This window comes from Typopeltis vanoorti, chromosome 16 (assembly GCF_054136105.1).
Source record: "Typopeltis vanoorti isolate ZY-2024b chromosome 16, IOZ_Tvanoo_1.0, whole genome shotgun sequence".
NCBI lineage: Eukaryota > Metazoa > Arthropoda > Arachnida > Uropygi > Thelyphonidae > Typopeltis > Typopeltis vanoorti.
Genome location: NC_143564.1, coordinates 104,709,390 through 104,732,472, shown reverse-complemented (window position 1 = coordinate 104,732,472; position 23,083 = coordinate 104,709,390). Strand labels below are relative to the sequence as shown.

At 34.6% G+C, this 23,083-nt stretch overlaps 1 protein-coding gene across 1 annotated transcript; it reads right to left on the bottom strand.

Annotated features, from left to right (window-relative positions):
• Window positions 1-854: 854 nt before the first annotated feature.
• On the bottom strand, window positions 855-22,675 carry LOC150098239 (neuronal acetylcholine receptor subunit alpha-3-like). Its single transcript, XM_090406352.1, has 6 exons — window positions 22,554-22,675; window positions 14,727-14,890; window positions 12,964-13,008; window positions 11,088-11,197; window positions 4,869-5,404; window positions 855-1,569 (listed from the first exon to the last, which is right to left on the bottom strand). Exons 1-6 carry the CDS (start codon window positions 22,597-22,599, stop codon window positions 1,241-1,243), a joined length of 1,230 nt encoding a protein of 409 aa, XP_090262478.1. The 5' UTR covers window positions 22,600-22,675; the 3' UTR covers window positions 855-1,240.
• Window positions 22,676-23,083: the final 408 nt, after the last annotated feature.

Sequence of the window (23,083 nt, the reverse complement as noted above, 5' to 3'; positions counted from 1 at the left end):
CTATGAAACAAATACATAGTATAAAATTATAAAAAAATACAAATTGTTCGTAAACTTCATTGCACATAATGCATAAATGTTTTAGGAAAAATAAAATAAAGTGCATATTTTAATCGTCATCACTGTCTTCAATACGAACATTTCGTAGATGTTCTTTATTTACGAGTAACCGGACGTCATTATCACTTGAAATCTCGTGGATATCAATTGTATAATTCTCATTGCATACTTCGGTTGGTTTAGTTATCAAGAAGTCAGTAATAAGACCTTGCTTACCACTATGCTGCAATTTTTTATTAAGTTCATAATACGGAGCTAAACAAATATCCAATTGTCTCGTAAATTTTCCGGAGCGCTCCATTGAGGGATCATTATCCGTAAAATGCCTTTATAACTTTCTTGCCAAGTCCAATCCTTCTGATAATTTTTTTAAATTGAATTCTTTCAATGATTCATCACAATCAGAATCTTCGGCAGAACTTTCCCCGCCGTTTGGTTCGATGTCATATATTAATTGGCAAGATGACGTCGAACCAAACGGCGGGGAAAGTTAAGTTAATTCCAGGAGTGTCTCATGTCTGTAGATGTGCTCACGGGGCTGGTCTGCCTGTTCTGAGGGAACAGGCAGACCAGCTCGGAAACCCCGAGTTTTCGAGCGAAAAAACTCTCTACGCCCGTATGAGACTCGCCAATTCACTTTTAGAAGAAAGAGACTAGATAAAGGTTCCTCATGGACGGGAAACGAACCCAGGTCTTTCAAAGGGCGTCATCTATACCGACTGAGCTACGGAGGCTCTGGGTAAAGAAGCTTTTTTTTTAAAAAAAAAAAACAGTTGTTCGTAATTTCCAAAATTTCAGTCAGAGAAATATACTCAGTGTTTATTAGTGCTCTAAGTTAGCAAATTACATAAATCAGTATACATTTACATGGTTTAATATACGAAGATGGTATTACATACAATATATTTTAGTATACATAAATATCCTCTTGTGATATATATTATCTCTTCATACACTTTGATATTATAGCGATATTATAATATATAATACTTTAGCAGCATATACTACACAAATGTATACAAACTTCATTGCTGAAAGTATAAAATGTAATAAACAAAAACACACAAGATCGTAAATATAGATAATAAAATATTTTTAATGATTAAAAAAATGGATAAAGCTAGTTTCAAAGAGAAAAGAAAAGAAAAGATAAAAATGACACTGTACAATAATGAAACTCTTACGGGCTCTTATGGATTGCGATTAAAATTACGAAATAAATTAAAAAGAGTAAGCGATCAATTGCTGTAGCTACAAGGTACCATTCTTCTTGAGGAGTTGCTTGCTTCTCTACGTTGTCATTATCTTCTCGCAGTTGAACACGATCGCCAGATGGAGGACGAATATCTGGAGGGCACAGACATAGTACCTTCCCCGCTACACCCATTAAGATGTTAAGAACAGCTGGAAATGGACGATATGGACCAGTGATCCGTGCAGTATTGATGACTAAGATTTCCAACAAGATTGCAGAAGTGACAGCATAAAGCGTGTTAGTCAAAGGCGCAACTGGAAAGAAAAGACATGTCGATATACATACAAAGCGATTTAGTAAGCATTCATAAGTTGTTCTCATGAATGTCGTCGTACACAAGTAATAGAAAATTTAGAACACACTGTCCTAATCCAGAATTTGCACATAATCTTAATTAAAAAAAAAAATCAGATAATTTCTGGTCAACCCAAGAGATAAATGAACTTTAGAAGAAAGCAGAAAATAAAAATGAATTCAAGATTCTGAAATATCGGCTATGAGAAAGACTGATGATGTGTAATCTGCAGAGTTTGGTAGATAAAAGATGAAAGGTCATAAGAATGAGACATCTGAGCTACTGAGAGGTATTTACTAAATGAACACGGGAAAAAAAATTTAAATGATATATCAAGACACTATCGCTGGAAAATGAGCAAGGTCGGGAAGCTAGGTAAGAAGATTTTTATTTGTTTGTTTGTTTCTTGATTTATGCATGAATTGCATAGCCTGAAAAAGTAGTAAAAGAGAAGTCAGTAAGTGTTTATGAACAGTACGACAGACTGTGGCAGCAGACATCCCGCGATGAGTTTCACGACTCCATGGAAGTCCTGAGTGATAACAATAATAAAGCTAATGTACAGCAGTGTGACTTTCATAGTGAAAAGATATCCTGATTTCAATTAGATCTACATATATTTAGAGTGTGCCTTCTTTGGGCAGCGTTTTGTAGCTGAAGGACAAATGCGCAGTCGCCACAGTTGAAAAACCTGAGCTGTTCAACCGAAGATTGAGCGGCTGATCTCATTAGCTGGTGGAAGGGCTTTCTTTCTGCAGCTTTTAATCAAATTAAACCCATCGGTGAACATAATCAACAGATGAGATCCACTAACATGTTGCTTCGCCAATAATTCAAACCAACCCAACCCAACCCAACTCCCATCCTCCCATCTGCCTTTTGATGTGTACTCATTATTATATGTTTAGAAAAATTAGATATAAAGGAACCTAAGTGCAAATACTTTTTTCCCTGAAGTATCTAAATTATTATTTCATATATTATCATGTTCCAACTCACTCACTGCGTAAAACATTACAAGTAACCTATTGAATAAAGAAATGGATAGACTCATTTCCCACTACAGATTAGTACTGAGAAGAAATTAAAACCAAATCATTTTTTTTCTTCGGAATCTTGGTATCTTAACCCAGTGAATTTAGAAAAATCGACCATAAAACATACCATTTGAACAATCAACACACCAACTCAGCTATCGGTATCGACTAAAAGCAGAGATTAGCTGCGCAACTGTTTCCCAAAAAATAATCAAGGGGGAGATTTTCAAGAGTTCCGCTTAATTTATTTTGAGAATAAAAGGCATTAGAAGATTTATTTTTATTCGTTTTTTTTTTTTACGTTATCTTACATCAGAAAATCCTCTAAATGTTATTTGAGATCAAATTAAAATTTCATTGGGACACTCCTTTTTTAACATTCTTGTTTTTGAATATATTTCAATACACTTATGTATAAGCACAGCAAAACATATTAGAAACTTCTTCCCTTCAGGTATTAGGCCTAGTGGCCTGTTACAGAGCTATCTTTAGCCCTTCTAAGCCGTACCCGTCACAAGGATAAGGTGGCTAGCCCAATGTCTTCCGATGTGTTCTATGTCTGTAGCTGCGTGTGTTCACGGGGCCGGTTTGCCTACTTGCGGGAGGAACCCCCCCCCAGATAAACTGGGGAGAAAAACCTGCTGTCCACGCCCAAGACCGGATAACTTGGCTCTGTCTAAGAAAGATCCTTAAGCTCCTCACGTCGACGACGGGAATCGAACCCAGGACACTCCTTTCCCAGGTATATGGCTGCGAAGCACATAGTCACTCGGCTAACCGTGCGGGCATATTAGAAACTTAAGAACCATAAAATTTAAGAACAGAATATACCCTGACATGTTGATAATTCTCGATGAACATGTCAATAATACTTCCACGAATTTAAATTTACAATGTAGTTAAGGACGAAAAAAAATTTGTCCCTTTTTTTAATTTGAAAAGTCCGTCAATCTTATTAAAAAGGCATTAGAAATAATTTTTAAAATCTATGAAAGATAAGAAAAAAGTAGGAATAATATCGAATGGTGACACCACCGCTCCACTTATCAGAGCGGTGGTCTCCCACGGCTCCACTTATTAGAGGCCTGAAATGGCTTGAAAAAGATCCATGTTTGGTCTTAAAGTAGGGATTGCGGACTATGTAAAAATAATTAAAAAATACAAATATAATTGATAAAAATGAAAAAAAAAAATCCTCAGCCCACCCACGGTACAAATGTACTATACAAGGGTGGTGTGAAAAGTTCTCGGCCTAACAATGAAAAAACGAATTTATAATTTCAAAATTATTTTTATTTTTCAACGAAATCTCCCTAAAGGCTAATACATTTATTCCAGCAATGCTCCAGCGCCATTATCCCGTCCTTGTAGTGGATCTCAGTAAGATGATGCAAAATACTCCTCTACAGCTGTAATCCTCTTGATTCAAAGAAAAACGCTGACCAGCGAGGAAGAGTTTTAGTTTTGAGAAGAGACAGAAGTCAAAGGGAGCCAAATCAGAGGGTGGATTCCAACAATTCATAGTGCAGATCCCTTAATTTTCCCATTGCCAAAACACCTTTGTGGGCAGGTGTATTTGCCTGATGAAAGATGACATTTTTCTTCTGTAAACCGGGTCTTTTCTCACGAATTTTTTCGTCTAGTCTGGTTAAAAATCGGAATAATATTCCCTGGTTATTGTTTTACCCTTTTCAAGATAATTCATAAACAAAACGCCTTTAGCATCTCAAAGCATCGATGCCATGACCTTTCCTGCTGATGGAACACCGATTTTGTCTTCTTTGGCGCTGAACAACCGGCTTCTGTCCACTGTTTTGACTGCTGGTGTGTAATGATGAATCCAAGTCTCATCCGTAGTAATAAATCGACGCATAAAATCAGTTTTATTCTTGTTAAAATGCTCCAAGGACTGTTCAGATTTTCATGAGTGTGCGTTTTTGATCAAAGATAAAAAAAGAGTAACATTTTAAGCACTATAAACTTGATACCAATTCCTTAAACACAATGCTGAAAGAGTTTAATATATAATATATAATTCGTATTAGTATATTACGAATATACTAATATTCGTATTAGTATATTCGTAATACAAAAATATTGTTCATCTGTGTAGCGTCAGAAACTGGGGATCGCTATGCATAGCTGTGACTGTAAACTGAAAGTAATTAGCAGTGTTATCAATGCAATAACTATACATCAAACTGAACATTATTATATTTACCTGCACGTTCATGCGCTAAAGGTGTCTTCGTGGTCATGGCGATATATATCAGACACAACGTCATGAGAAGTAATGCAAACACACCCAATTTTACTTTTCTATCGGAATCAGAAGGTAACCAAAACATCGCCAACGTAAGAAACATCGACACCATCAGTGGACTCCAAGTAACCTGAAGATTAGCTGGTGGTCTACGCTGCAGTGTTAACGTGAAACGAAGTTTTACATATGGTTCTGAACAGCAGTTGTAATATTTAACGATGCGTTCAGCAGTCGCATTTACCACGTTCCACACAGGATGGTTGTTCAAGAAATCGCTTAGACTTAAATGACCATCATAAAGCTGGAGATCAATTGCATCACCATGGTGCGACCATGAGCCTATATCTATTGGGCATACTTGTGTGTCTTCAGGGTAAGCATCTAAATTTAAGGCACAAGTGGTTGTAAGAGTGGCTGGAGGAACCCATATAATATCTCCATTTGGAAGAATTAAAGCATGAGTATAACCCTTTGGGTCGATGTTGCTGTAGTGGCTATAGTAAAACAATAATAAAAATATAGCTATTACAATATAGAAAATGAATGTTATAAAACAGCACTATTTTGTTATAAAGATATTTAATATTTCAATTTATATTTAAATTGAAAACAATTTCTGCCAATGAATTATCGCATTGTAAAATACATCAAATGTATTTTGCATGTGAACTGCCGGATATGTCGGTAACGCGCTAGAATTGGAAAAGAAAGATTCGATCCAGGTCAGCGTTTGGAAGAATTGCTAGTCTTTTTCCAAGACAATTCTTTTCTTCCAAAAGAAACTCTGGTTTGCAACTGTGCAGTCAGAAATTGCACTAATCTGGAGATGACAAAATTAAAGAATAGCTGGCATTTTAATTTTGACCAATTAAATTGACCGAGCATCTGCAATGATCGCTAATTCATAAGTAGTATAGAAATAGAACACACGACGACACCACATAAATAAAAAATAATAATTTTAATTAGGAAAAGATTTTCGAAAAATTCTCTAGTGTTTTTTTTTTCCCTTTTTCTTTGGGAGGTAGCCAGGACCCCTTACCCCCCCTCTGGGTGCGCCGCTGACTGCCATCAAGTTCTCTTCTGTTAACTGCTTGCGATACTTATTTTTTAAATACAGCGTAAAATGTATTAAAAGCTCCATCACAGTAAACTGTTGTTGGGATATATCGATAAAAGAATAGAGGTACTGTAACTCATGCTTTATATTCGCTTGAAATGTTGTACAATTCTTAATTTTTATCTTTAAAAATCATTTTCAGTCCATTGTCATTACGAATTTTACATTTTTTACAGCTAAGTACTGAATTAACCAAAACAACCGATTTCAAAAATTCACCTTCGGTAAAAAAAGGTTTGCAACATTTTTCTATCAAAAAACTTACTATCAAAGATCCTAAATATAATCCTCTCAGGAAATAAAAAATATTTCCTGAGAGGAAAAGTTATTCGTTTCCTTTGAGAAGCCATTGTTTTTGTTGATTTACACTAACGCAGGTAGATCCATATTTCACGTAGGCATTCGAAACCGAAATCCTACGGAATAGGTTGGTTAATCCTTATTCCAGGGACCTTATGTCTGTTCACGGGCCGGTTTGCCTGTTCTGAGGGAAACTCAAGTTTACAGGTGAAAAAACCCTCTATTTCCATATGAGACTGGCTAACTCATTTTTAGTCGATAGATACCACATAAAAGTTCCTCACATCATAGACGGGAATCGATCTCAGGTTTATCCGACCAAAGGGCTTCGTCTACCTACTGAGCTACGGAGGCTCCTTTATAAATTGTCAATAAGTTTGCAGCGTAAAGGTGAAGTTGGCCATTTTTTCTCACTTCCTCCAGTTTTATTAGTGTTGTTATGACACTGCATAGTGTAAGATTTAATTTGATGAATAGTCATTTTACAAATGTACGAATGACCTCAGCTTCATCATCTTTTCATTTAATATAATTAAACACATTTTTTCTCACTCTTGATGAAAATTTCATTTTTTTCTTCTCGAAAAATTTGGCTTTATTTCGATGGTGGCCGTGAAATACTTGTATCACTTTCACTACTTGTGCCTGCTGTAGTTTCTGAAATTTCATCTTCGGTTATTTTCTTACCAAATTTTTTTCTTATATCCTTATTGAAATTATTAATAAGGAATAGAAATACACAATAAAATAAATAAATAAATAATTTTACTGGGCAAATCGTTCATTTTTTAATATTTCGGTTTTCTAACTTAACTCGAGTATCTTCTGAACCATTTATATTAACATCCAACTTTCATGTAGTCAGTTTTAGAGTTATCTTTCAGCTTAAGGCCGTGTGTCGGAATCCTCTGCGGCTTAAGAAAAAAATTTCTCCCAATATTTAAAACAAACGCCAGAACTTCACAGGAACAACCATGTATTATACCGCAAATAAAAAATGATATTTATGTTTGGTGGCCGCATTTGGCAACTATGTTTGAAATTGAGAACCACTGGTGTACAGAATATAATACATTACATATCAAAGCAGTATATACGAGGGTGATATGAAAAGTTCTTGGAATAACAATGAAAAAACGAATTTATAATTTCAAAATTATTTTTATTTTTCAACATAATCTCCCTAAAGACTAATACAGTTATTCCAGCGATGCTCCAGCGACATTATCACGTCCCTGTAGTGGTTCTCAGTAAGATCTGCAAAATACCCCTGTACAGTTGCAATCGAAGAAAAACTCTGACCAGCGAGGAAGAGTTTTAGTTTTGGGAAGAGATAGAAGTCAGATGGAGCTAAATCTGGGGAATTGGGTGGATGTTCCTACAATTCCTTGTGCAGATCTCTTAATTTTCCCATTGCCAAAACACCTTTGTGGGCAGGTGCATTGTCCTGATGAAAGATGATTTTTTTCTTCTGCAAACAGGGTCTTTTCTTACGAATTTTTTGGTCTAGTCTGGTTAAAAGATCGCAATAATATTCCTTGGTTATTCTTACACTTTTCAAGATAATTAATAAACAAAATGCCTTTAGCACCGCAAAACAACGATGCCATGACCTTTCCTGCTGATGGAACCGACTTTGCCTGCTTTGGAGCCGAATAACCGGCTTCTGTCCACTGTCTTGACTGTTTGGATTCTGGTGTGTAATGGTTAATCCAAGCCTCACCTATATGTAATAAATCGACGCACAAAATCAGTTTTTTTTCTTGTTAAAATGCTCCAAGCACTGTTCAGAGATTTTCATGCGAGTGCGTTTTTGGTCTGCTGTGAGCAAGCGCGACATCCATCTTGCTCAAAGCTTTTTCATTTGCAATTCTTCATGCGAAATATTTTTCATGCTTTTGAAATGCCTATAGTCTCTGTAATTTCACGCATTTTGACTTGCTGGTCATCCAATACATATCGTGCACTTGCTCAATGATTTCTGGTGTTCTTACACTTTCTGGACGTCCTTCACGTGGACCGTATTCAAGACTAGTACATCAATGTTCAAATTCGGCAGCCCATTTCTTAATTGTCGAAAACGAAGGAGAAGAGTGCCCATAAACTTTTATGAACTTCGAATGAATTTCTTTTGGCGTTAAACCTTCTTTTACAAAGAATTTTATAACCCCAATACTCAATTTTATCCATTTCAAGGATACAATTGAGTATTGTATCCAAGAAATTCTACTTGATAGAATAACTTCCAATTTCACATGGACACTTATGACATTTATAAACTTAGAAAAGAAATCTTGCCGATAGTATTGCCATTTATGGTCGTGGCCGAGAACATTCCACACCACCCTTGTAGGTATACATTACATTTCATTCTACATAATATATAAAGTATGTAAAACTGTATTTCAATTTTCGCAGTAAGTGGAAATGTAAACAATTTAGATCTATAAATATTGTTTCAAACTTCCTGCGTTTTAAACTGCGTTTAAATAAATTGCTGTTTCGATTAACTGCTGTCCGATGAGCTCGCTTTCGCTGAATTGTTTTCAGTGACATTTCTGCATACAGAACGGTTCTGGATCTCAAGTTTAGAGGAGATGTGTTATTTCTCATGCAATAATTATTCTGTAGTACAACTAGAAAAAGATGCTTTTATTGGGAAAGGAAATTTGTCGTTCTCAGTTTACATCTTCTCAAACATGATAATAAAAGTCCAAATTATCCTTAAATTTTTTTGAGTAAGTTTTGTTGATTGAGAGAGTTATTTAGATTACATTCTGAAGCCGATTTTCAATAAATCTAGACTTTTGGTACTTCCTTATTTCTGTGCGTAACCAAAAATTTCTTACACAGGAGAAAGAGGAACGAAGTTTTAGCAGGTTGTTAACTGCATCTTTACTTGTTTAATGTGAATCCTTTAATTTTCTGTCAGAACATTACACCAAAAGTAATAGTGAGTCATTATCAAGAAATATTAATTAAACCTTAGCTTTATATATATATATATATATATATATATATATATATAAAGTCTTATACGCCGTCTTATAAGACTATACGTCGTATAGTCTTATACACCGGCTAATACGTTATATATATATAACGTATTAGCCGGCGTATAAGACGCACTTTTTTCTTTGAAAATAGGTCTGAAAAACAGGGTGTGTCTTATATGTCGATATTCAGTTTTTTATTACTTTCATTTCTGGAAATTTTCTCTATTCCGAGTTTACACGATTTCTTTCTTGCTTCCTTGTGGTGTGTGAGAGCATTCCATTTACGTAGAGTTCAGTGGATGCCCATGCGCTGTCATAGACGATCACAGCTGTGTTCCTGTTTGTTTAAACTTTCCAATTGTTGTCGCGGGTGTTGTGAACGGTGATAAATTTCTGCCGTTAAATTTTCTCTAAATTTCTTGGCAAATTATGGTTGAAAAACGTCGGCATTGCTACAAAATTGCATACAAGCTACGTTTGATTGCGGATGCTAAAGAACATGGAAATAGGACTGCAGAGAGGCATTTCGGGCTACCCCCCAACTGAGAAAATGATAAGAACAGAATCAGGAAGAGGATCTAAAAAAAGCAACTCACAATAAACATAACCTACGAAGTGGAACTGCAAAATGGCCAGAACTTGAGGCAGAACTGAATACTTGGATTTTAGACCACAGAAAGGCGGGACTTTCAGTGTCTACAAATTGAATTTCATCGATTCGTCATTAACGCAAGGAAACGATAAAATTTGGAACTTGCGCAAATAGGAAACATGGACGAGGTTCCGCTGACTTTTGATGTGCCCTCAAACAAAATTGTAGATTTCAAGGGCACAAAAGTGTTACTGCTAAAACTTTTGGCACGAAAAAACTCTCCACACGTTGTTTTATTCTGCTGTGCTGATAGGACAAAATTGCCGCCACTATTGATTTTTAAAAGGAAAACGCTACCCCAAAGAAAAAACAGCTTAAAGTGTTCGTACATGTTCACGCAAAAGACTGGATGGATAGAGGAGGAATGAAGTTATGGATAGATAAAATTTGGTCTAGGTGCCCTGTAGGACTGTTGAAGAAGCCTGCCCTGTTAGTATGGGATCAGTTTCGTTCTCACAGAACAGCAGATGTTAAAAACTCAGGAGGTAATTCTTGTAATTCCATTAGGTCTAACTAGTCAGCTTCAACCTTTAGATGTCTGTATTAATAAACCATTTAAGGGATTTATGAAGGAGAAGTGGAACAGCTGGATGGAGTCTTCAGATTTTGAGGTCACGCCATCAGGAAAAAGTCTAGTATTTCGCAAGTTTGTGAATGGGTCAAAGCTTCATGGGATGCTGTGAAAACTGAGACAGTGGTTAAATCATTTAAAAATTGTCCTCTGTGCCATCCAGTGCATTACTGATGCCACGCTTCTTAAATGATTTAACCACTGTCTCAGTTTTGAAGAGTCACTTGATACCTCTTCTAAATCAGAATCTGTATGAGGACTCAGATTCTGATTTAGAAGAGGTATCAAGTGACTCTTCATTTAGCTCTGGAGATGAATTTATGGGTTTTGACGAAGATTAAAAGATGGGACTCTTTCCTAGTTAGATTAGGTATTTGTTGAAAGTAGACCTACTTATTAGTTTATATTTGAAATACTGTAAATTCATTATAATGTTTAGTGATAAAGTACTTTTCCTAAAAAATGTCTACAAAAAAGGGGGTGCGTCTTATACGCCGGCAAATACGGTATATAGTTTCTTAGACATAACTGTAATTACCTGTTGTAAATAGTAAGGTCGGGTTTCCAGATTTCGTGTTCACTTGCTCTGAACATATCGAGACCCATATAGTCCTCAGATTTGAATTGTAATCGCTCATCGTTCCAGTGCTACGTAAAGAAAAGTAATACATAAGGAAAATTGTGATCATTAGTTCTTTTCGTTTTTTAAGATCAATATATGAGCCGCATAAAAGCATTTTATTTAGAAAAATGGCAAAGAAGAGTACCAAAATTTCAAAAGAATATTAATTCATATTAATATTCTTTTGAAGATTATCCTGAATATCATTTTAAATTCATTCCGAAAATGAGATTATATTTTCTACTGTTGCCATTTTGAACCTGCATTTTATATAATGTGTTTTGTACATTGTGTAGTAATTTTCAAGATATAATATGCCCTGAGTTTATTTAGTGCGTCTTTTATTTATTAAGCAATCATTTTTCTGAAATTTTCTTTTTTGTGCATTGTAAATATGTCAAATTCACGTTTGTTTCAAAACTGCATTATTTACATGCTTTTGTAAAGACAAAATCGTGTACAATTATTTCTCCCTTCGATAAAAGTTTCAATATAAAAATGAGTAATGATGAACAGAAGTACAATATTTTTATACAGCCTTCATCTTGCTGAGCCTTTTAACTTGTTTGAATTTTTATTTTAAATTGTACGCGGCGAAGGCGATTGAGTGCGTGTAGGGGGAGTTACGCAGTATGTAATGAGTAATGATCAATTAGAACGAGCCTTGGCGGCGAGTGTGGTATTCGTAGTTTTCTTAATTACACCTGAATTTTTTCGTTTTCTTTTTAACTATAACCCTTTCACTTTTCCAGCAATGTCGAAAAGAAACAATAGTGCACAATATGAGCAAAAGAAACAAAGAAAAGCAATTATGTTAGAGAAAAAATACAAAATTATTACCAGCCACCAAACGGGTAGCACTGGTAAAGCTCTTTCTGAGAAATTTTCTCTTGCCGCATCTACGGTTTGCACCGTTTTAAAGAATAAAGAAAAATATTTGAAAGAAGTAAAACATGCGCAATCTATGCAGTCTACATGATTGCGCAATCTATGCAGTCTACATGATCACTTTAAAAGGCATAGAAGAAGCACTTAAATTTCTCGAAAAAGCTCAAGCAATCTTTGAATCACAAGATTTAGACTTTGAACGATTTAGTAAATTGTCCCGCAAAATAAATAATGCTTCTGCTTGCTATCTTAAACGAAAAGAAGCAAAAGTCAACGAAGCATATGATACTCGAGGCCTTTTTCGAAAAAAAAAAAAAAAAGCATGTACCGAAGCTTTCTAACATATTTCCTACCACTTCGACGGCTAGCGATTCACTCGGTGATATAGAAATAAAAATGAGCTAATTTTTTTTTCAAAGAATATTTTTTAATTTAAAATTTTTCTTATGTTACTTTTTTAAATATGTAAATCTTTGACCAGTAGTCTTTTCTTATAATTTAGTATTCATTTTATATTTTATATATTCCTTCTTACGAACGTATCACTCGATTATAGCATTATTTCTAAGGCAAAACTCCTGCTTTACCAATTCCCGATTTACGAAAGCCAGGAACCAATTAATTTGTAAAGGCAGAAACTACTTCTACTATGTTATACACTCACGGTTTGTCTATGTTTTCATTCTGATTTATGTGAAAGAATATTTGGATATTTTGAAAGATTATACATAGAAACGAAGAATTTTTATTTGTGTATAATCTTTCAAAATATCCAAATATTCTTTCACTGTAAATGTACATTACTTCGAATGTTCCATTAGTGATATTAACTAAAATAAATGAAATCCTTATTCACGTTTAAATCATTTAAATAATTTAAAGGAATCTTTCTTAAAAAACTTACCAGCAAAAACCAAATATCCGTTATCATCACATTCTCTATTTCATCCTGAAAAAAAAAAAAAATAGAATAAATAAATAAAATTAAATTAACTGCTGTAGGTTAAATATAAATTCATAATAAAGTATCAAAATGTTGCATTATGGCTTAATGGATTTTAGAATTTTTCATGTTTCGTACATTATACAGAAAATATTTCAAATTTATACTGTTCAGTTTGAACCTATTTCAAGTAGCACATATTCTACGTGGAGAATGTGATGATAATCATTATAGCCTATGGCAGTTGCAAGCAGAATCCAAACAGAACGTAAGTAAGAAAATTGCGAAAGAATATTACTTTACAAGTTACAATCACGATGTACATGGTCAAAGAGACTGCAAGGTCTGAACGACCGATCCGTTTCTATGGAGGGTTCACCATAAAATATATCCTTTGGAAGGATATAATCCTTGAAATGGCACACAACATATAAAAGACACAAAGAACTCCCAAACCTTATATAATCGCGTACCACTAAAAACGTTTTCAGTAATCATGTTGTGGTATTCTTAACTTTCACACATATGGTTTCGGTATTGTATCGATATTAAAATAACTAAAGCTATTATCTGGACATTTCCAACCCCACTTTATACAAGATCTAACTTCGCAATTTGAAAACGAATATGATATCACATGGTGTCATGAAAAATAGTAAACCATAGTTTAAAATCGATATATAATATCTGCAAGCCTCATTTGCTTTTGTACGGAGCACTTTGGTTGGGAATACCTGGGTCTGAATCCCGTCTATGACACAAGGAATCTTCATCAGCACTTTTCGATCAAAGGTGAGTTAAGCGCTCTCATACGGGGACTGACGGGTTATTCTTTTGGAAACTTGAGTTTTTCTTGCCTCAAAACAGGCAACCTGGCCTCTTGAACACACATATCTACAGATCACCATGGAATACTGTTGGACAAGAAAGGCAATAGACCCCTCCTTTTTTTGTATAGTAACTCCCCTAATTAAAAAGTAACATTGCCACTCCACCAAAGACTGGGTTCAGGGAAAACACACACATAATATCTACAAGTGGGTATTCAACAGTTCTCTTTTCTTTTCTTTTCCTTTTTTTTTTTTTTGAAAATGCAATAACAGATTTGATCTTCATACTTGATTATTTATTTATTTATTTTATTATTGTTATGTATTTATTTATTTATTTTTTTATGTGTGTGTGGGTGGGAGGGAGTGATGAAACTCGGTTTGTCGTTTCGAAATTGTTTTAGAAATAGTCTTCAGATATCCACTTTCTAATTTTTTTTAATTAAAAATTATAATTATTCATAAATAAAATTTGTTTCCTTGTGAAAAAATATAAATAATTCTATTTTTTCTTTAATCTGTCCTTTTGCAAATCTGACTTTATATTATATTAGGGAAAACATTTTCTATGTATAAATAGCCTTATCAGAAAAGGATTAAATACAGCGTTTATTGAAATGAATTTTATTGTCCTAAAATAGAAAGCTCCGTTTTCAGAAGATATTGGGAAGCACTACAAACCTGCAATTATTTGAATTAATATTGCATTAAATAACATGTATATTGCATTTTAAATGTAAATATAATAGTGTTACTTTATAATATGGCATAGAATAATTTGTACTTTTGATTTTATGAAAAAAAATTAGCCAAAGAAGGAAAAAGAGTACATTAAATTGTTATCATTAATTGATACCAATAAGTACGTATAGAATTAAAGGAACTGTGCCTCACCAGATCTAACAAATGCAGAGGATAGATTGTTGCATATACAGTTGTTGTATTGCTATGATGCTTTACAGGACGAACATTGCTATTGTAATTTTTGAAAATATTATCTCGAAGTCGCTGTATGTTAGATACCCATTCTTCATCCTGAGTAACAACTTCTTGCGGAGCTGAAATAGAAAAAAAAATACTGGAACATTATTAGGTCAAAATATTTTAATGTGCTGGAATAACACAGAAATTGACAAATGTTCAAGAGAGAGAGAGAGAGAGAGAGCGAAGGACCTCTTTTGTGAGTTTTTCTTTTATCAAAATGCAGGATCATATTCCAGCATTTTGGTAAACCTGCTACTTCACTGAACGACGTAACAGAAGAGTATACAAAACAATCAATATGGTTGGAAGGAGACTGAGACAAAGAGAGAGAGAGAGAGAGAGAGATAAAATCCGAAAAACATTGTTTTCATTACTGCATATATGTTGCTGTTACTATATTTTTATTCTTCAGATCTTGACAAACCATAAAAAATCGCGGCATATAAAAGAAGAAGAGAAAGTGAATAGGCATCCTTTTATTTTGTACCCCAAAGAATTATGTTCTTCACGTTTTAATATTAATTTAATTTCGAAACATTCAAAGTCTAAAAATTAATCTTAGAAACCGTTCCTTATTATTTAGCAATAAATATTTTTCATTTCTAACATTTAATTCTAAATTAAAGATACGAGACTGCAATGAATATTATTCAAACATAACATAAAAATATAAAATTATATTTCAACAAAGCACTTGTGAACAGGTTAATATTTTAAACACGCCTGCCTTCAATACTAAAACAGTGCTATACTTAGGGGCAGTGTTTGTTTAAGAATTATTTTGGCTTCCAGCATGTTTGGAAATTATTATTAATAACCGAACATCTGTATTGAGACGAAATTTACTGTGGGAGGCCCACATGCATCATTAGTCATACGATATTTACATACTCTCCTTAAAGTCATTCACTGACACCGTACTCACAATCGCATAATCCATTCCGTATGTTCATCCCTCTGCAAGTAAAAAGTTAAGTCCTCACATACCTGCTAACCACGCTTTTTAATCACCTTCCAAGGGTTCTTCCCACCCACCCCTCTCATGTGCTGAAAAATTTCCTTTGCATTTCCCTCAAAATAATCCCTTTGATAACTTGATTTCTATTATATTATATCATCCAACCCATCTCCGCCTATCAACCAATTTCGGCAATCCATAAACTTCTGTCTATCTCGTACGAAAAAGTCTTTAGGCATACATAGTACTAATGTACTATAGGTTGACGAACTCACCTCTCGTGTATGGGCTCGAAAAAGAAAAAAAAAAAAATAGAAAAAAAGCATAGCAGGCGCAAGAAGTCGACGTATCCACGCCTTACGAGTATATGCAGGGCTAACAACTTCCTTGTTGCTATTGCCAGTGCGTTTTTCGACATGCAGGTGACTGATTCATTACATTACTATGCTATTTTGTCCTGTTATTCTATACGTCTTCTGAATTTAAAAATCTCGATGCAAAGATACTGTTATGGGATTAGATTTTAAATGTGTCCCCCACCTCGTCCATGTTTTCTCTCCTCTCTGACTCCTCTTTATACGACATCTTTCTAATGATATCCTCATTCATTAAAAGTTTTATTAATGACTTTAATTTTTGACTAATGACAAAAACTCCGCACCCACGTTTTTAGCTTACGGCATTAGTATATGAAGCCACAAGTATTTTGCATCTTTTTTTTTTTTTTTAATGGCCTTACTATTCAGATTTGAGACCGGAGAAACACATTCATCGTCTGTGATCATTCTCACTTGCCTCAAAGTACATTAATATAGTGAATGCGCTAAGATTTTTTTTTGTAATTATTTCTTTTTTTTTTACATAATACATAATCAGAATCCGGAAATTCTACTCTCGAGACCAAACATGAAACGTTTTCATGTGACGTCAGACTTCAATAAGCTGGGCGATGGTCCACACAGGGTGATGAAAATCATTGCTTAAAGACATTTATAAACAACCATTCAAAGTGGATTCGAACCAGCAACCTGTTAGTTGAAAAGCGGACATGCAAATAATCGGCAATATTCCTTACGTGTATATTCATCGTAATATCCCTATTTTCCGGATTCTCTCTCTCTCTCTCTCTCTCAATCAATCACATCAGTTTTATCTGTCTCTCTCTCTCTCTCTCTCTCTCTCTCTCTCTCTCTCTCTTTGATTAACATTCACTTCAATTACGTAACTTTAAAGCCATTTAAATGTACGCCATTATTCACATCTTTTTTGTCCATCTAATTCACTCTGTGCATCCGTTAACTACGCGCACTTCTCCGATTCGTTGACTCTTTGCGATAATGATGTCTTTTCTTACCCTTTAGTTCTGTTGTATCATGGCAATAAATTTACAATTATATATTCTCTCTCTCTCTCTCTCTCTTCCTCTCCATTTCTGCTTCTGGTATTTCGTTTCGTAATACTTTCATAACCTCTCTCGTTTCATACTTATTAGCTTTCAAATTATCATACCTGACAAAACTTTCGACTCTTTCTATCTTTGCATCCTTTAACAGAATCAATGAGTATGATTAATCGTCGCTCCCGAAAAACATAATTTCTTCACCATCAAATCAAGTAGAGTACATTTCTTATCACGGAATCGCCAAAGCATCTCGTTTAATACGTTGTGCCAGAATATATCCTGAGTAATTTTACTGGATGTGGATAATTCAGATAGCACAAAACAAAGGAACAATGCTTCACTACTTCCACTGCTGAAAGCTGATTAATAATGTACTAACAAATCAATAGATGGCTCAATTTCTAGTTATGTGTCTTCGCCAGATTTTACTTCATCTACAGCCATTGAGTCCTGTATGGATGAAAGTAATTTCTGAGTTAGTTACACTAAGGTGTAGACTTGTATGAGGAATGGAATGAAGAATCGGTGCAAATGATCTTTTCCCTGCCTATTAATATCATTGAGTAGCCATTGATTTTTGATGGCACTGTGTTGTTATGGTTACAGTCGCTAAGAGAACTTCTCCGAGACTATCTTCAAAACCTCCTACTTCTTAGAGGTGGCAATTCCGCTCTACTCTGTGGCCCTCTGCCCAAGACTTCAGTACTAAGTACAGGTTGGCCATAAAATAACTTTCCCTCTTTGGAGGCATCTGTAGCTAAAACCAATAAACGGAATGAGAGCAAATTTTAAATTGGGACTTTTGAAGGCATGGGGAGATGAATTCCGCGAAAAAAAAAAAAATTAGTACCAAAAGTCGCCGATAGGGTAAATTTTGGCGCTGGCGGAGCTGAATGCAGTCAAATATTTGAAGTAAACGCAGGTAAAAAGGATTATGCAAATTTTACTGTGCGTACGTGACAGCAGCGCCACCAATTCCACTTAAAAAGGTATTGGAAACGTTCAGGCAGTTATTCGAATGACTGACGAATTATGCTCAATATGCGTCCTACCATGCCTCAGCGTGCTTTACTTTAAGTTGTTTTACCTTAAACAGTGCAATGCCGTAACGGCCCTTCGGGAATTTAGAAGGCTTCATAACCTGTGTACAGGTCCTATGTTAGCTGTATCACTGAAAGCTATGATTAAATTTGAAGAAACTGGATCACTAGGAGTTAGACCTGGCAGAGGACAAAAAGCAAGAAGAAACAGTAACAGACGTTGCTACTGCGGTGTTCGACGACACAGGGACCAGTACTGGTCCAAGCGCTCGTGCCATAGCTCGCAAACTTGATATGGCTTATGGTACAGTCTGGAAAATCTTACGGAAAATGCTTCACTTCTATCCGCATAAGTTCAGTCGTGTGCAAGCACTAACTACTGGAGATTATGATAAGCGCATGACCTTCGCGCTAACGTTTCTTGCCCGAATGGAGGTCGACAATGACTGGCCTTGGAGAATATTGTGGGGTGATGAGGCTCATTTTTATCTGAATGGGTAGGTCAACACTCACAACTGCAGAATTTGGGCATCTGAACATCCCCAAGCGATCCAGCAAGCACCATCGCATTCTCCAAAAGTAACCGTGTGGTGTGGCTTCACAGCCGATTTCATCATAGGACCATACTTTTTTGAGCATATTACCCCAACAGGTCCTGTAACCTGCTCCATTACTGGAGAGATTTATCGACGAATGCTGGAAAATTTTGTCATTCCTGCATTGCAGCAAAGACAATGTTTGGACTCCATAATTTTTATACAGAATGGCGCGGCCACACATTGAACATTCAATACAGCTTCAGTAATGAGAGGGTTATCAGTCAGTTCTTTTCGACGGCATGGCCGCCTCGATCCCCGGACATCACTCCAGGTGACTTTTAGCTGTGGGGGTATTTGAAATCCGTGGTGTATGTTGGTGGCGTTCCCACTTGCATGTCTTGAAAGAGAACATAAAATAGGCTGTTATGAACATCCAATCCGACTCCTTATGTTCAGCTGTAGAGCATGTTGCACACCGGATACAATTTGTTGTACACAAGAAAGGTCAGCACATTGAAAATCGTATATGTGGTCCAGGGGAGCCTAATTCTGATGAATAGAACATTATTTCCTGTGAGCTCAATCACTACATTAATTTCTGTGTCTCTCTCGCAAGTTGTTGTTTTAGTTTAATTATTATTAATATTATTATTATCATTGTAACGCGCCCACATATCCAGCTGGAATGAGTGACGCGGCTGTCGCTTACACCGTCGAAATGTTATTATTCCATTTTATCTGTCTTATTATCCGCTTGTTTTGGCGACGGCAGCACCAATTCCCCTATCGGATTCTTTTGGTACTAAATCTTTTTTTCGCGGAAATCATCTCCCCATGCCTTCAAAAGTCTCAATATAAAATTTGGTCTCATTCTGTTTATTGGTTTTAGCTACAGATGCCTCCACAGAGGGAAAGTTATTTTATGGCCACCCTGTATATTGATACTGTTGCGCAATACCCGAAGTACTCCAATAAGCTTTTAGAACCTTATTTTTCTTCAGAAGTAGAGTGTAGAAAGCAAGTCACGTGAATCGTTCACTTCATCAGAGTCCACGAGGCCTACAACAGCTTTCTGATCTTCAGGTTATGTTTTTTGAAAATCCATATTACGAGCCTTTACTGAAAAATAATCAAAAATAGCTAACATTTCGGTCAGGTGATTATTCCCTTTCGAACAAAAATGTTAGGATACCATCTTATTATTACATTACAAACATTACCAATAGCCAATGAAAAATTCATTTCAAAAACATCATGAAAACACCCACCATATTTACCAAGATATTTCAATCCTAACCACTACACTTTTCTAACGAGCAACGTTTCCATATACAGTAACTTCAACAACTTCGGAGCATCACAAAAAAAAAAATAAGTCTAAGGACCAAAAACTACAATTACTGATAATTTCACAAAATGATGATCATTATAAATTGAAACTCACACCCATCTCACGCGGAGAAAAAAAAATAATATGATTGAGACAAATAAAGTACAGAACCTGACATAGGATTGCTACAGTATTGAATGAAGGGTTTTGTTTGCACCCTCTTAAAGTTACTGTATAGTCTCTGATGAGAGCTGTCTGGCAAGTAAAACCTAATAGAAGCACTAATTAAAGGCGAGTATACTGGATCCTGGGCATAAGCGTGTCTTCTGCGCAATGCAAAACAAGGCAACTCCCATGACAAAGGTTATATAAGGACTCTGGTAAATTTCGAAACTTATTAAGTTTTTTATATGTTGACTATAAAATATGGATGCATTTATAATATGCTCCATATTAATATGATAAAGACAAAATATTTAATGATAATCCCACGTACGGAATGTTAGAAATCGACAATACAGAGTGTGTGTGTAGGGGAGGGAGGACTAAGATTTATATATATATATATATATATATAGATATATATATATAAAAGTTTTTACCTTGGGTATATATTATGTTAAAGATACCAAGAAATTTTATAAGCTAGGTTTTTAATCCTTTTTCTCAAGTAAGCAAACAGAACAAGTAAGTCAAGTTTGCGGATGCACGCAGTGCAAGTCTAAGGCAACTCGTTGTAAAGGTGGAGTAAGCTCTGATCACTTTCCTTAGAATTTTCCCTTAATGCAAAACACATTTCCTTGTGGAGATGTAAGATGCATTAAGGTAATGGTCACTACGAGTTACCTAGTTTGCACTACGTGCAGCCGCAAACTTGACTTACTTGTCTGTTTGCTTACTTGGGAAAAAGGATTAAAAACCTAGCTTATAAAATTGCTTGGTATCTTTAACATATATATACCCAAGGTAAAAAACTTTCTACATCTTACTCTCATCCTGAGATTTTTATTTAATGAGGTCAAAGCACCTTATGGCAACTTGTTCAGGGAAAATATTTATAAGCTCTGTAATAATTTACCCTTGGAATTTTTTAGGTCTGGCTCCAACTGACGAGTCCTCAATAAAGATCGAAACCGGTATGGGAAGTGACCATTACCTTAATGCATACATCTCCACAAGGGGATGGATGTGCTTTGCATTAGGGGAAAATTCTGAGGAAAATGATCAGAGCTTACAACACCTTTACAATGAGTTGCCTAGTGTTGCACTACGTGTAGCGCGAAAACTTGACTTTCTTCTCTGTTTGCTTACTTGGGAAAAAGGATTAAAACCTAGCTTATAAAATTTCTTGATATCTTCAACATATATATATATATATATATATATATATATATATATATATATATATATATATATATATATATATATATATATATATATATATATATAAAATTTTTAATTTTATTAATTAATAATTTTTAATAATTTTACAACAATGTAATATATTTAAAAGGAATACTTTATTTTGCTTTATAATCTTTATAATATATATCGATTGCATTACAGATAAAAGGAAGGCGACACGTTAATATCCAAGAATGTGTTAACTAAAAAAAAAAATGACAAATATATGACTAAGGCAAAAATATGCATTTTTGTCCCAAACAGGGTTTGAACAAAAAGTACCAGCAGAAGAACATGATATAGGTGAAATTATAACATAATATTATCTTATAAAACTGATTATAGGAAATTAGCAAAGCAATCTTAATTGTATTTTGACAATTAAATGCCAAGACTATATTACGATAATGCTGAAGGTTGGGTAACTTCGCAGTTTCGAAACTTTTACAGGATGTTCTGCGAAGCTGAAAGTTTTTAAAGCTTCACCTTTTATTCACCTTTGATAACAAAGGTGAAGCTTTTATTTATTTTCCTTTAGTTAGCTCTTTTTGAAGTAATACTTAATACTAATACTTTTCCTTTAATATAGTGAGAGATGTGAATAATTAGTGTTGTTACACTCTATTACACATTTAGGTTTCGTGTGAGCAACTGAATCTTGAACATTCTATCATTAAGAAGAAAGTCATTAGACTAAGAATTGTTATACTGCATTCCTTTAACAGTTAAAAGATTTAGAATTGAATGAAAAGAGGACAAAAGGAAAAGTCACTGAAAGTAACAAAAGTATTCGAGTTTTATCGAATATGCAAGAATATGATACGAACTTGGAGAAATATCACAGTAATATTAAAATCTTCCTACCTAAGTTAATATAATTATCGTAAAAATTAGTGTCCATATGTTGTTATTCTTCATCAAAATCAGGATGAAAAAATTGCTTAAGAGAAAGAGAAGAAACTTGTGATAATTTTTTTTTATTGTAGTGCGCGCGCCTAACATTTTTTGATAGGTCTAACATTTTTCGATAAGCACGCTTATTATAAACAACAAAAAATTCTTACCGAAACACAGAGCTGATAATACGAACCAAAAAAATACATTTTCCATAATGAGACTTCGTATCCTTGAGGGTCGTTCAATATCTGCGTCAAGCAATTTTTCCTCGAACTAAGAAACATAAGCCCTTTTTCTAATTCACGTGATACCAGCTCACAACTGTTTCATGTTATTAAGCGTTAGACAAGGGGTGGAGATGGAAAGAAAAGACATTAGCTTGAATTGAAATATAGTACAAGTAAATGACAAAACTAACGTGCATAACGTGCATAATTTTTTAATAATTTTATTTCAAAAAAAGTCCCCCAATGAAATGTTCATTCATTTTTGTTTTTAAATCGCTTAAAATGTTCAGAGAATTAAAAATGAAATTAAGACATACGCAAAACGATAAGCAAAATATTGCTTCTGCGTATACCTTGCAAACATTTCTCGTTAGTAAATACCATTAAATCTGCTAAAAGATAATTTATAAATATTTCAAATTTGGACAGGAGATCCACAGCACTGCACACGAGAAGAATTTTATAAAGTA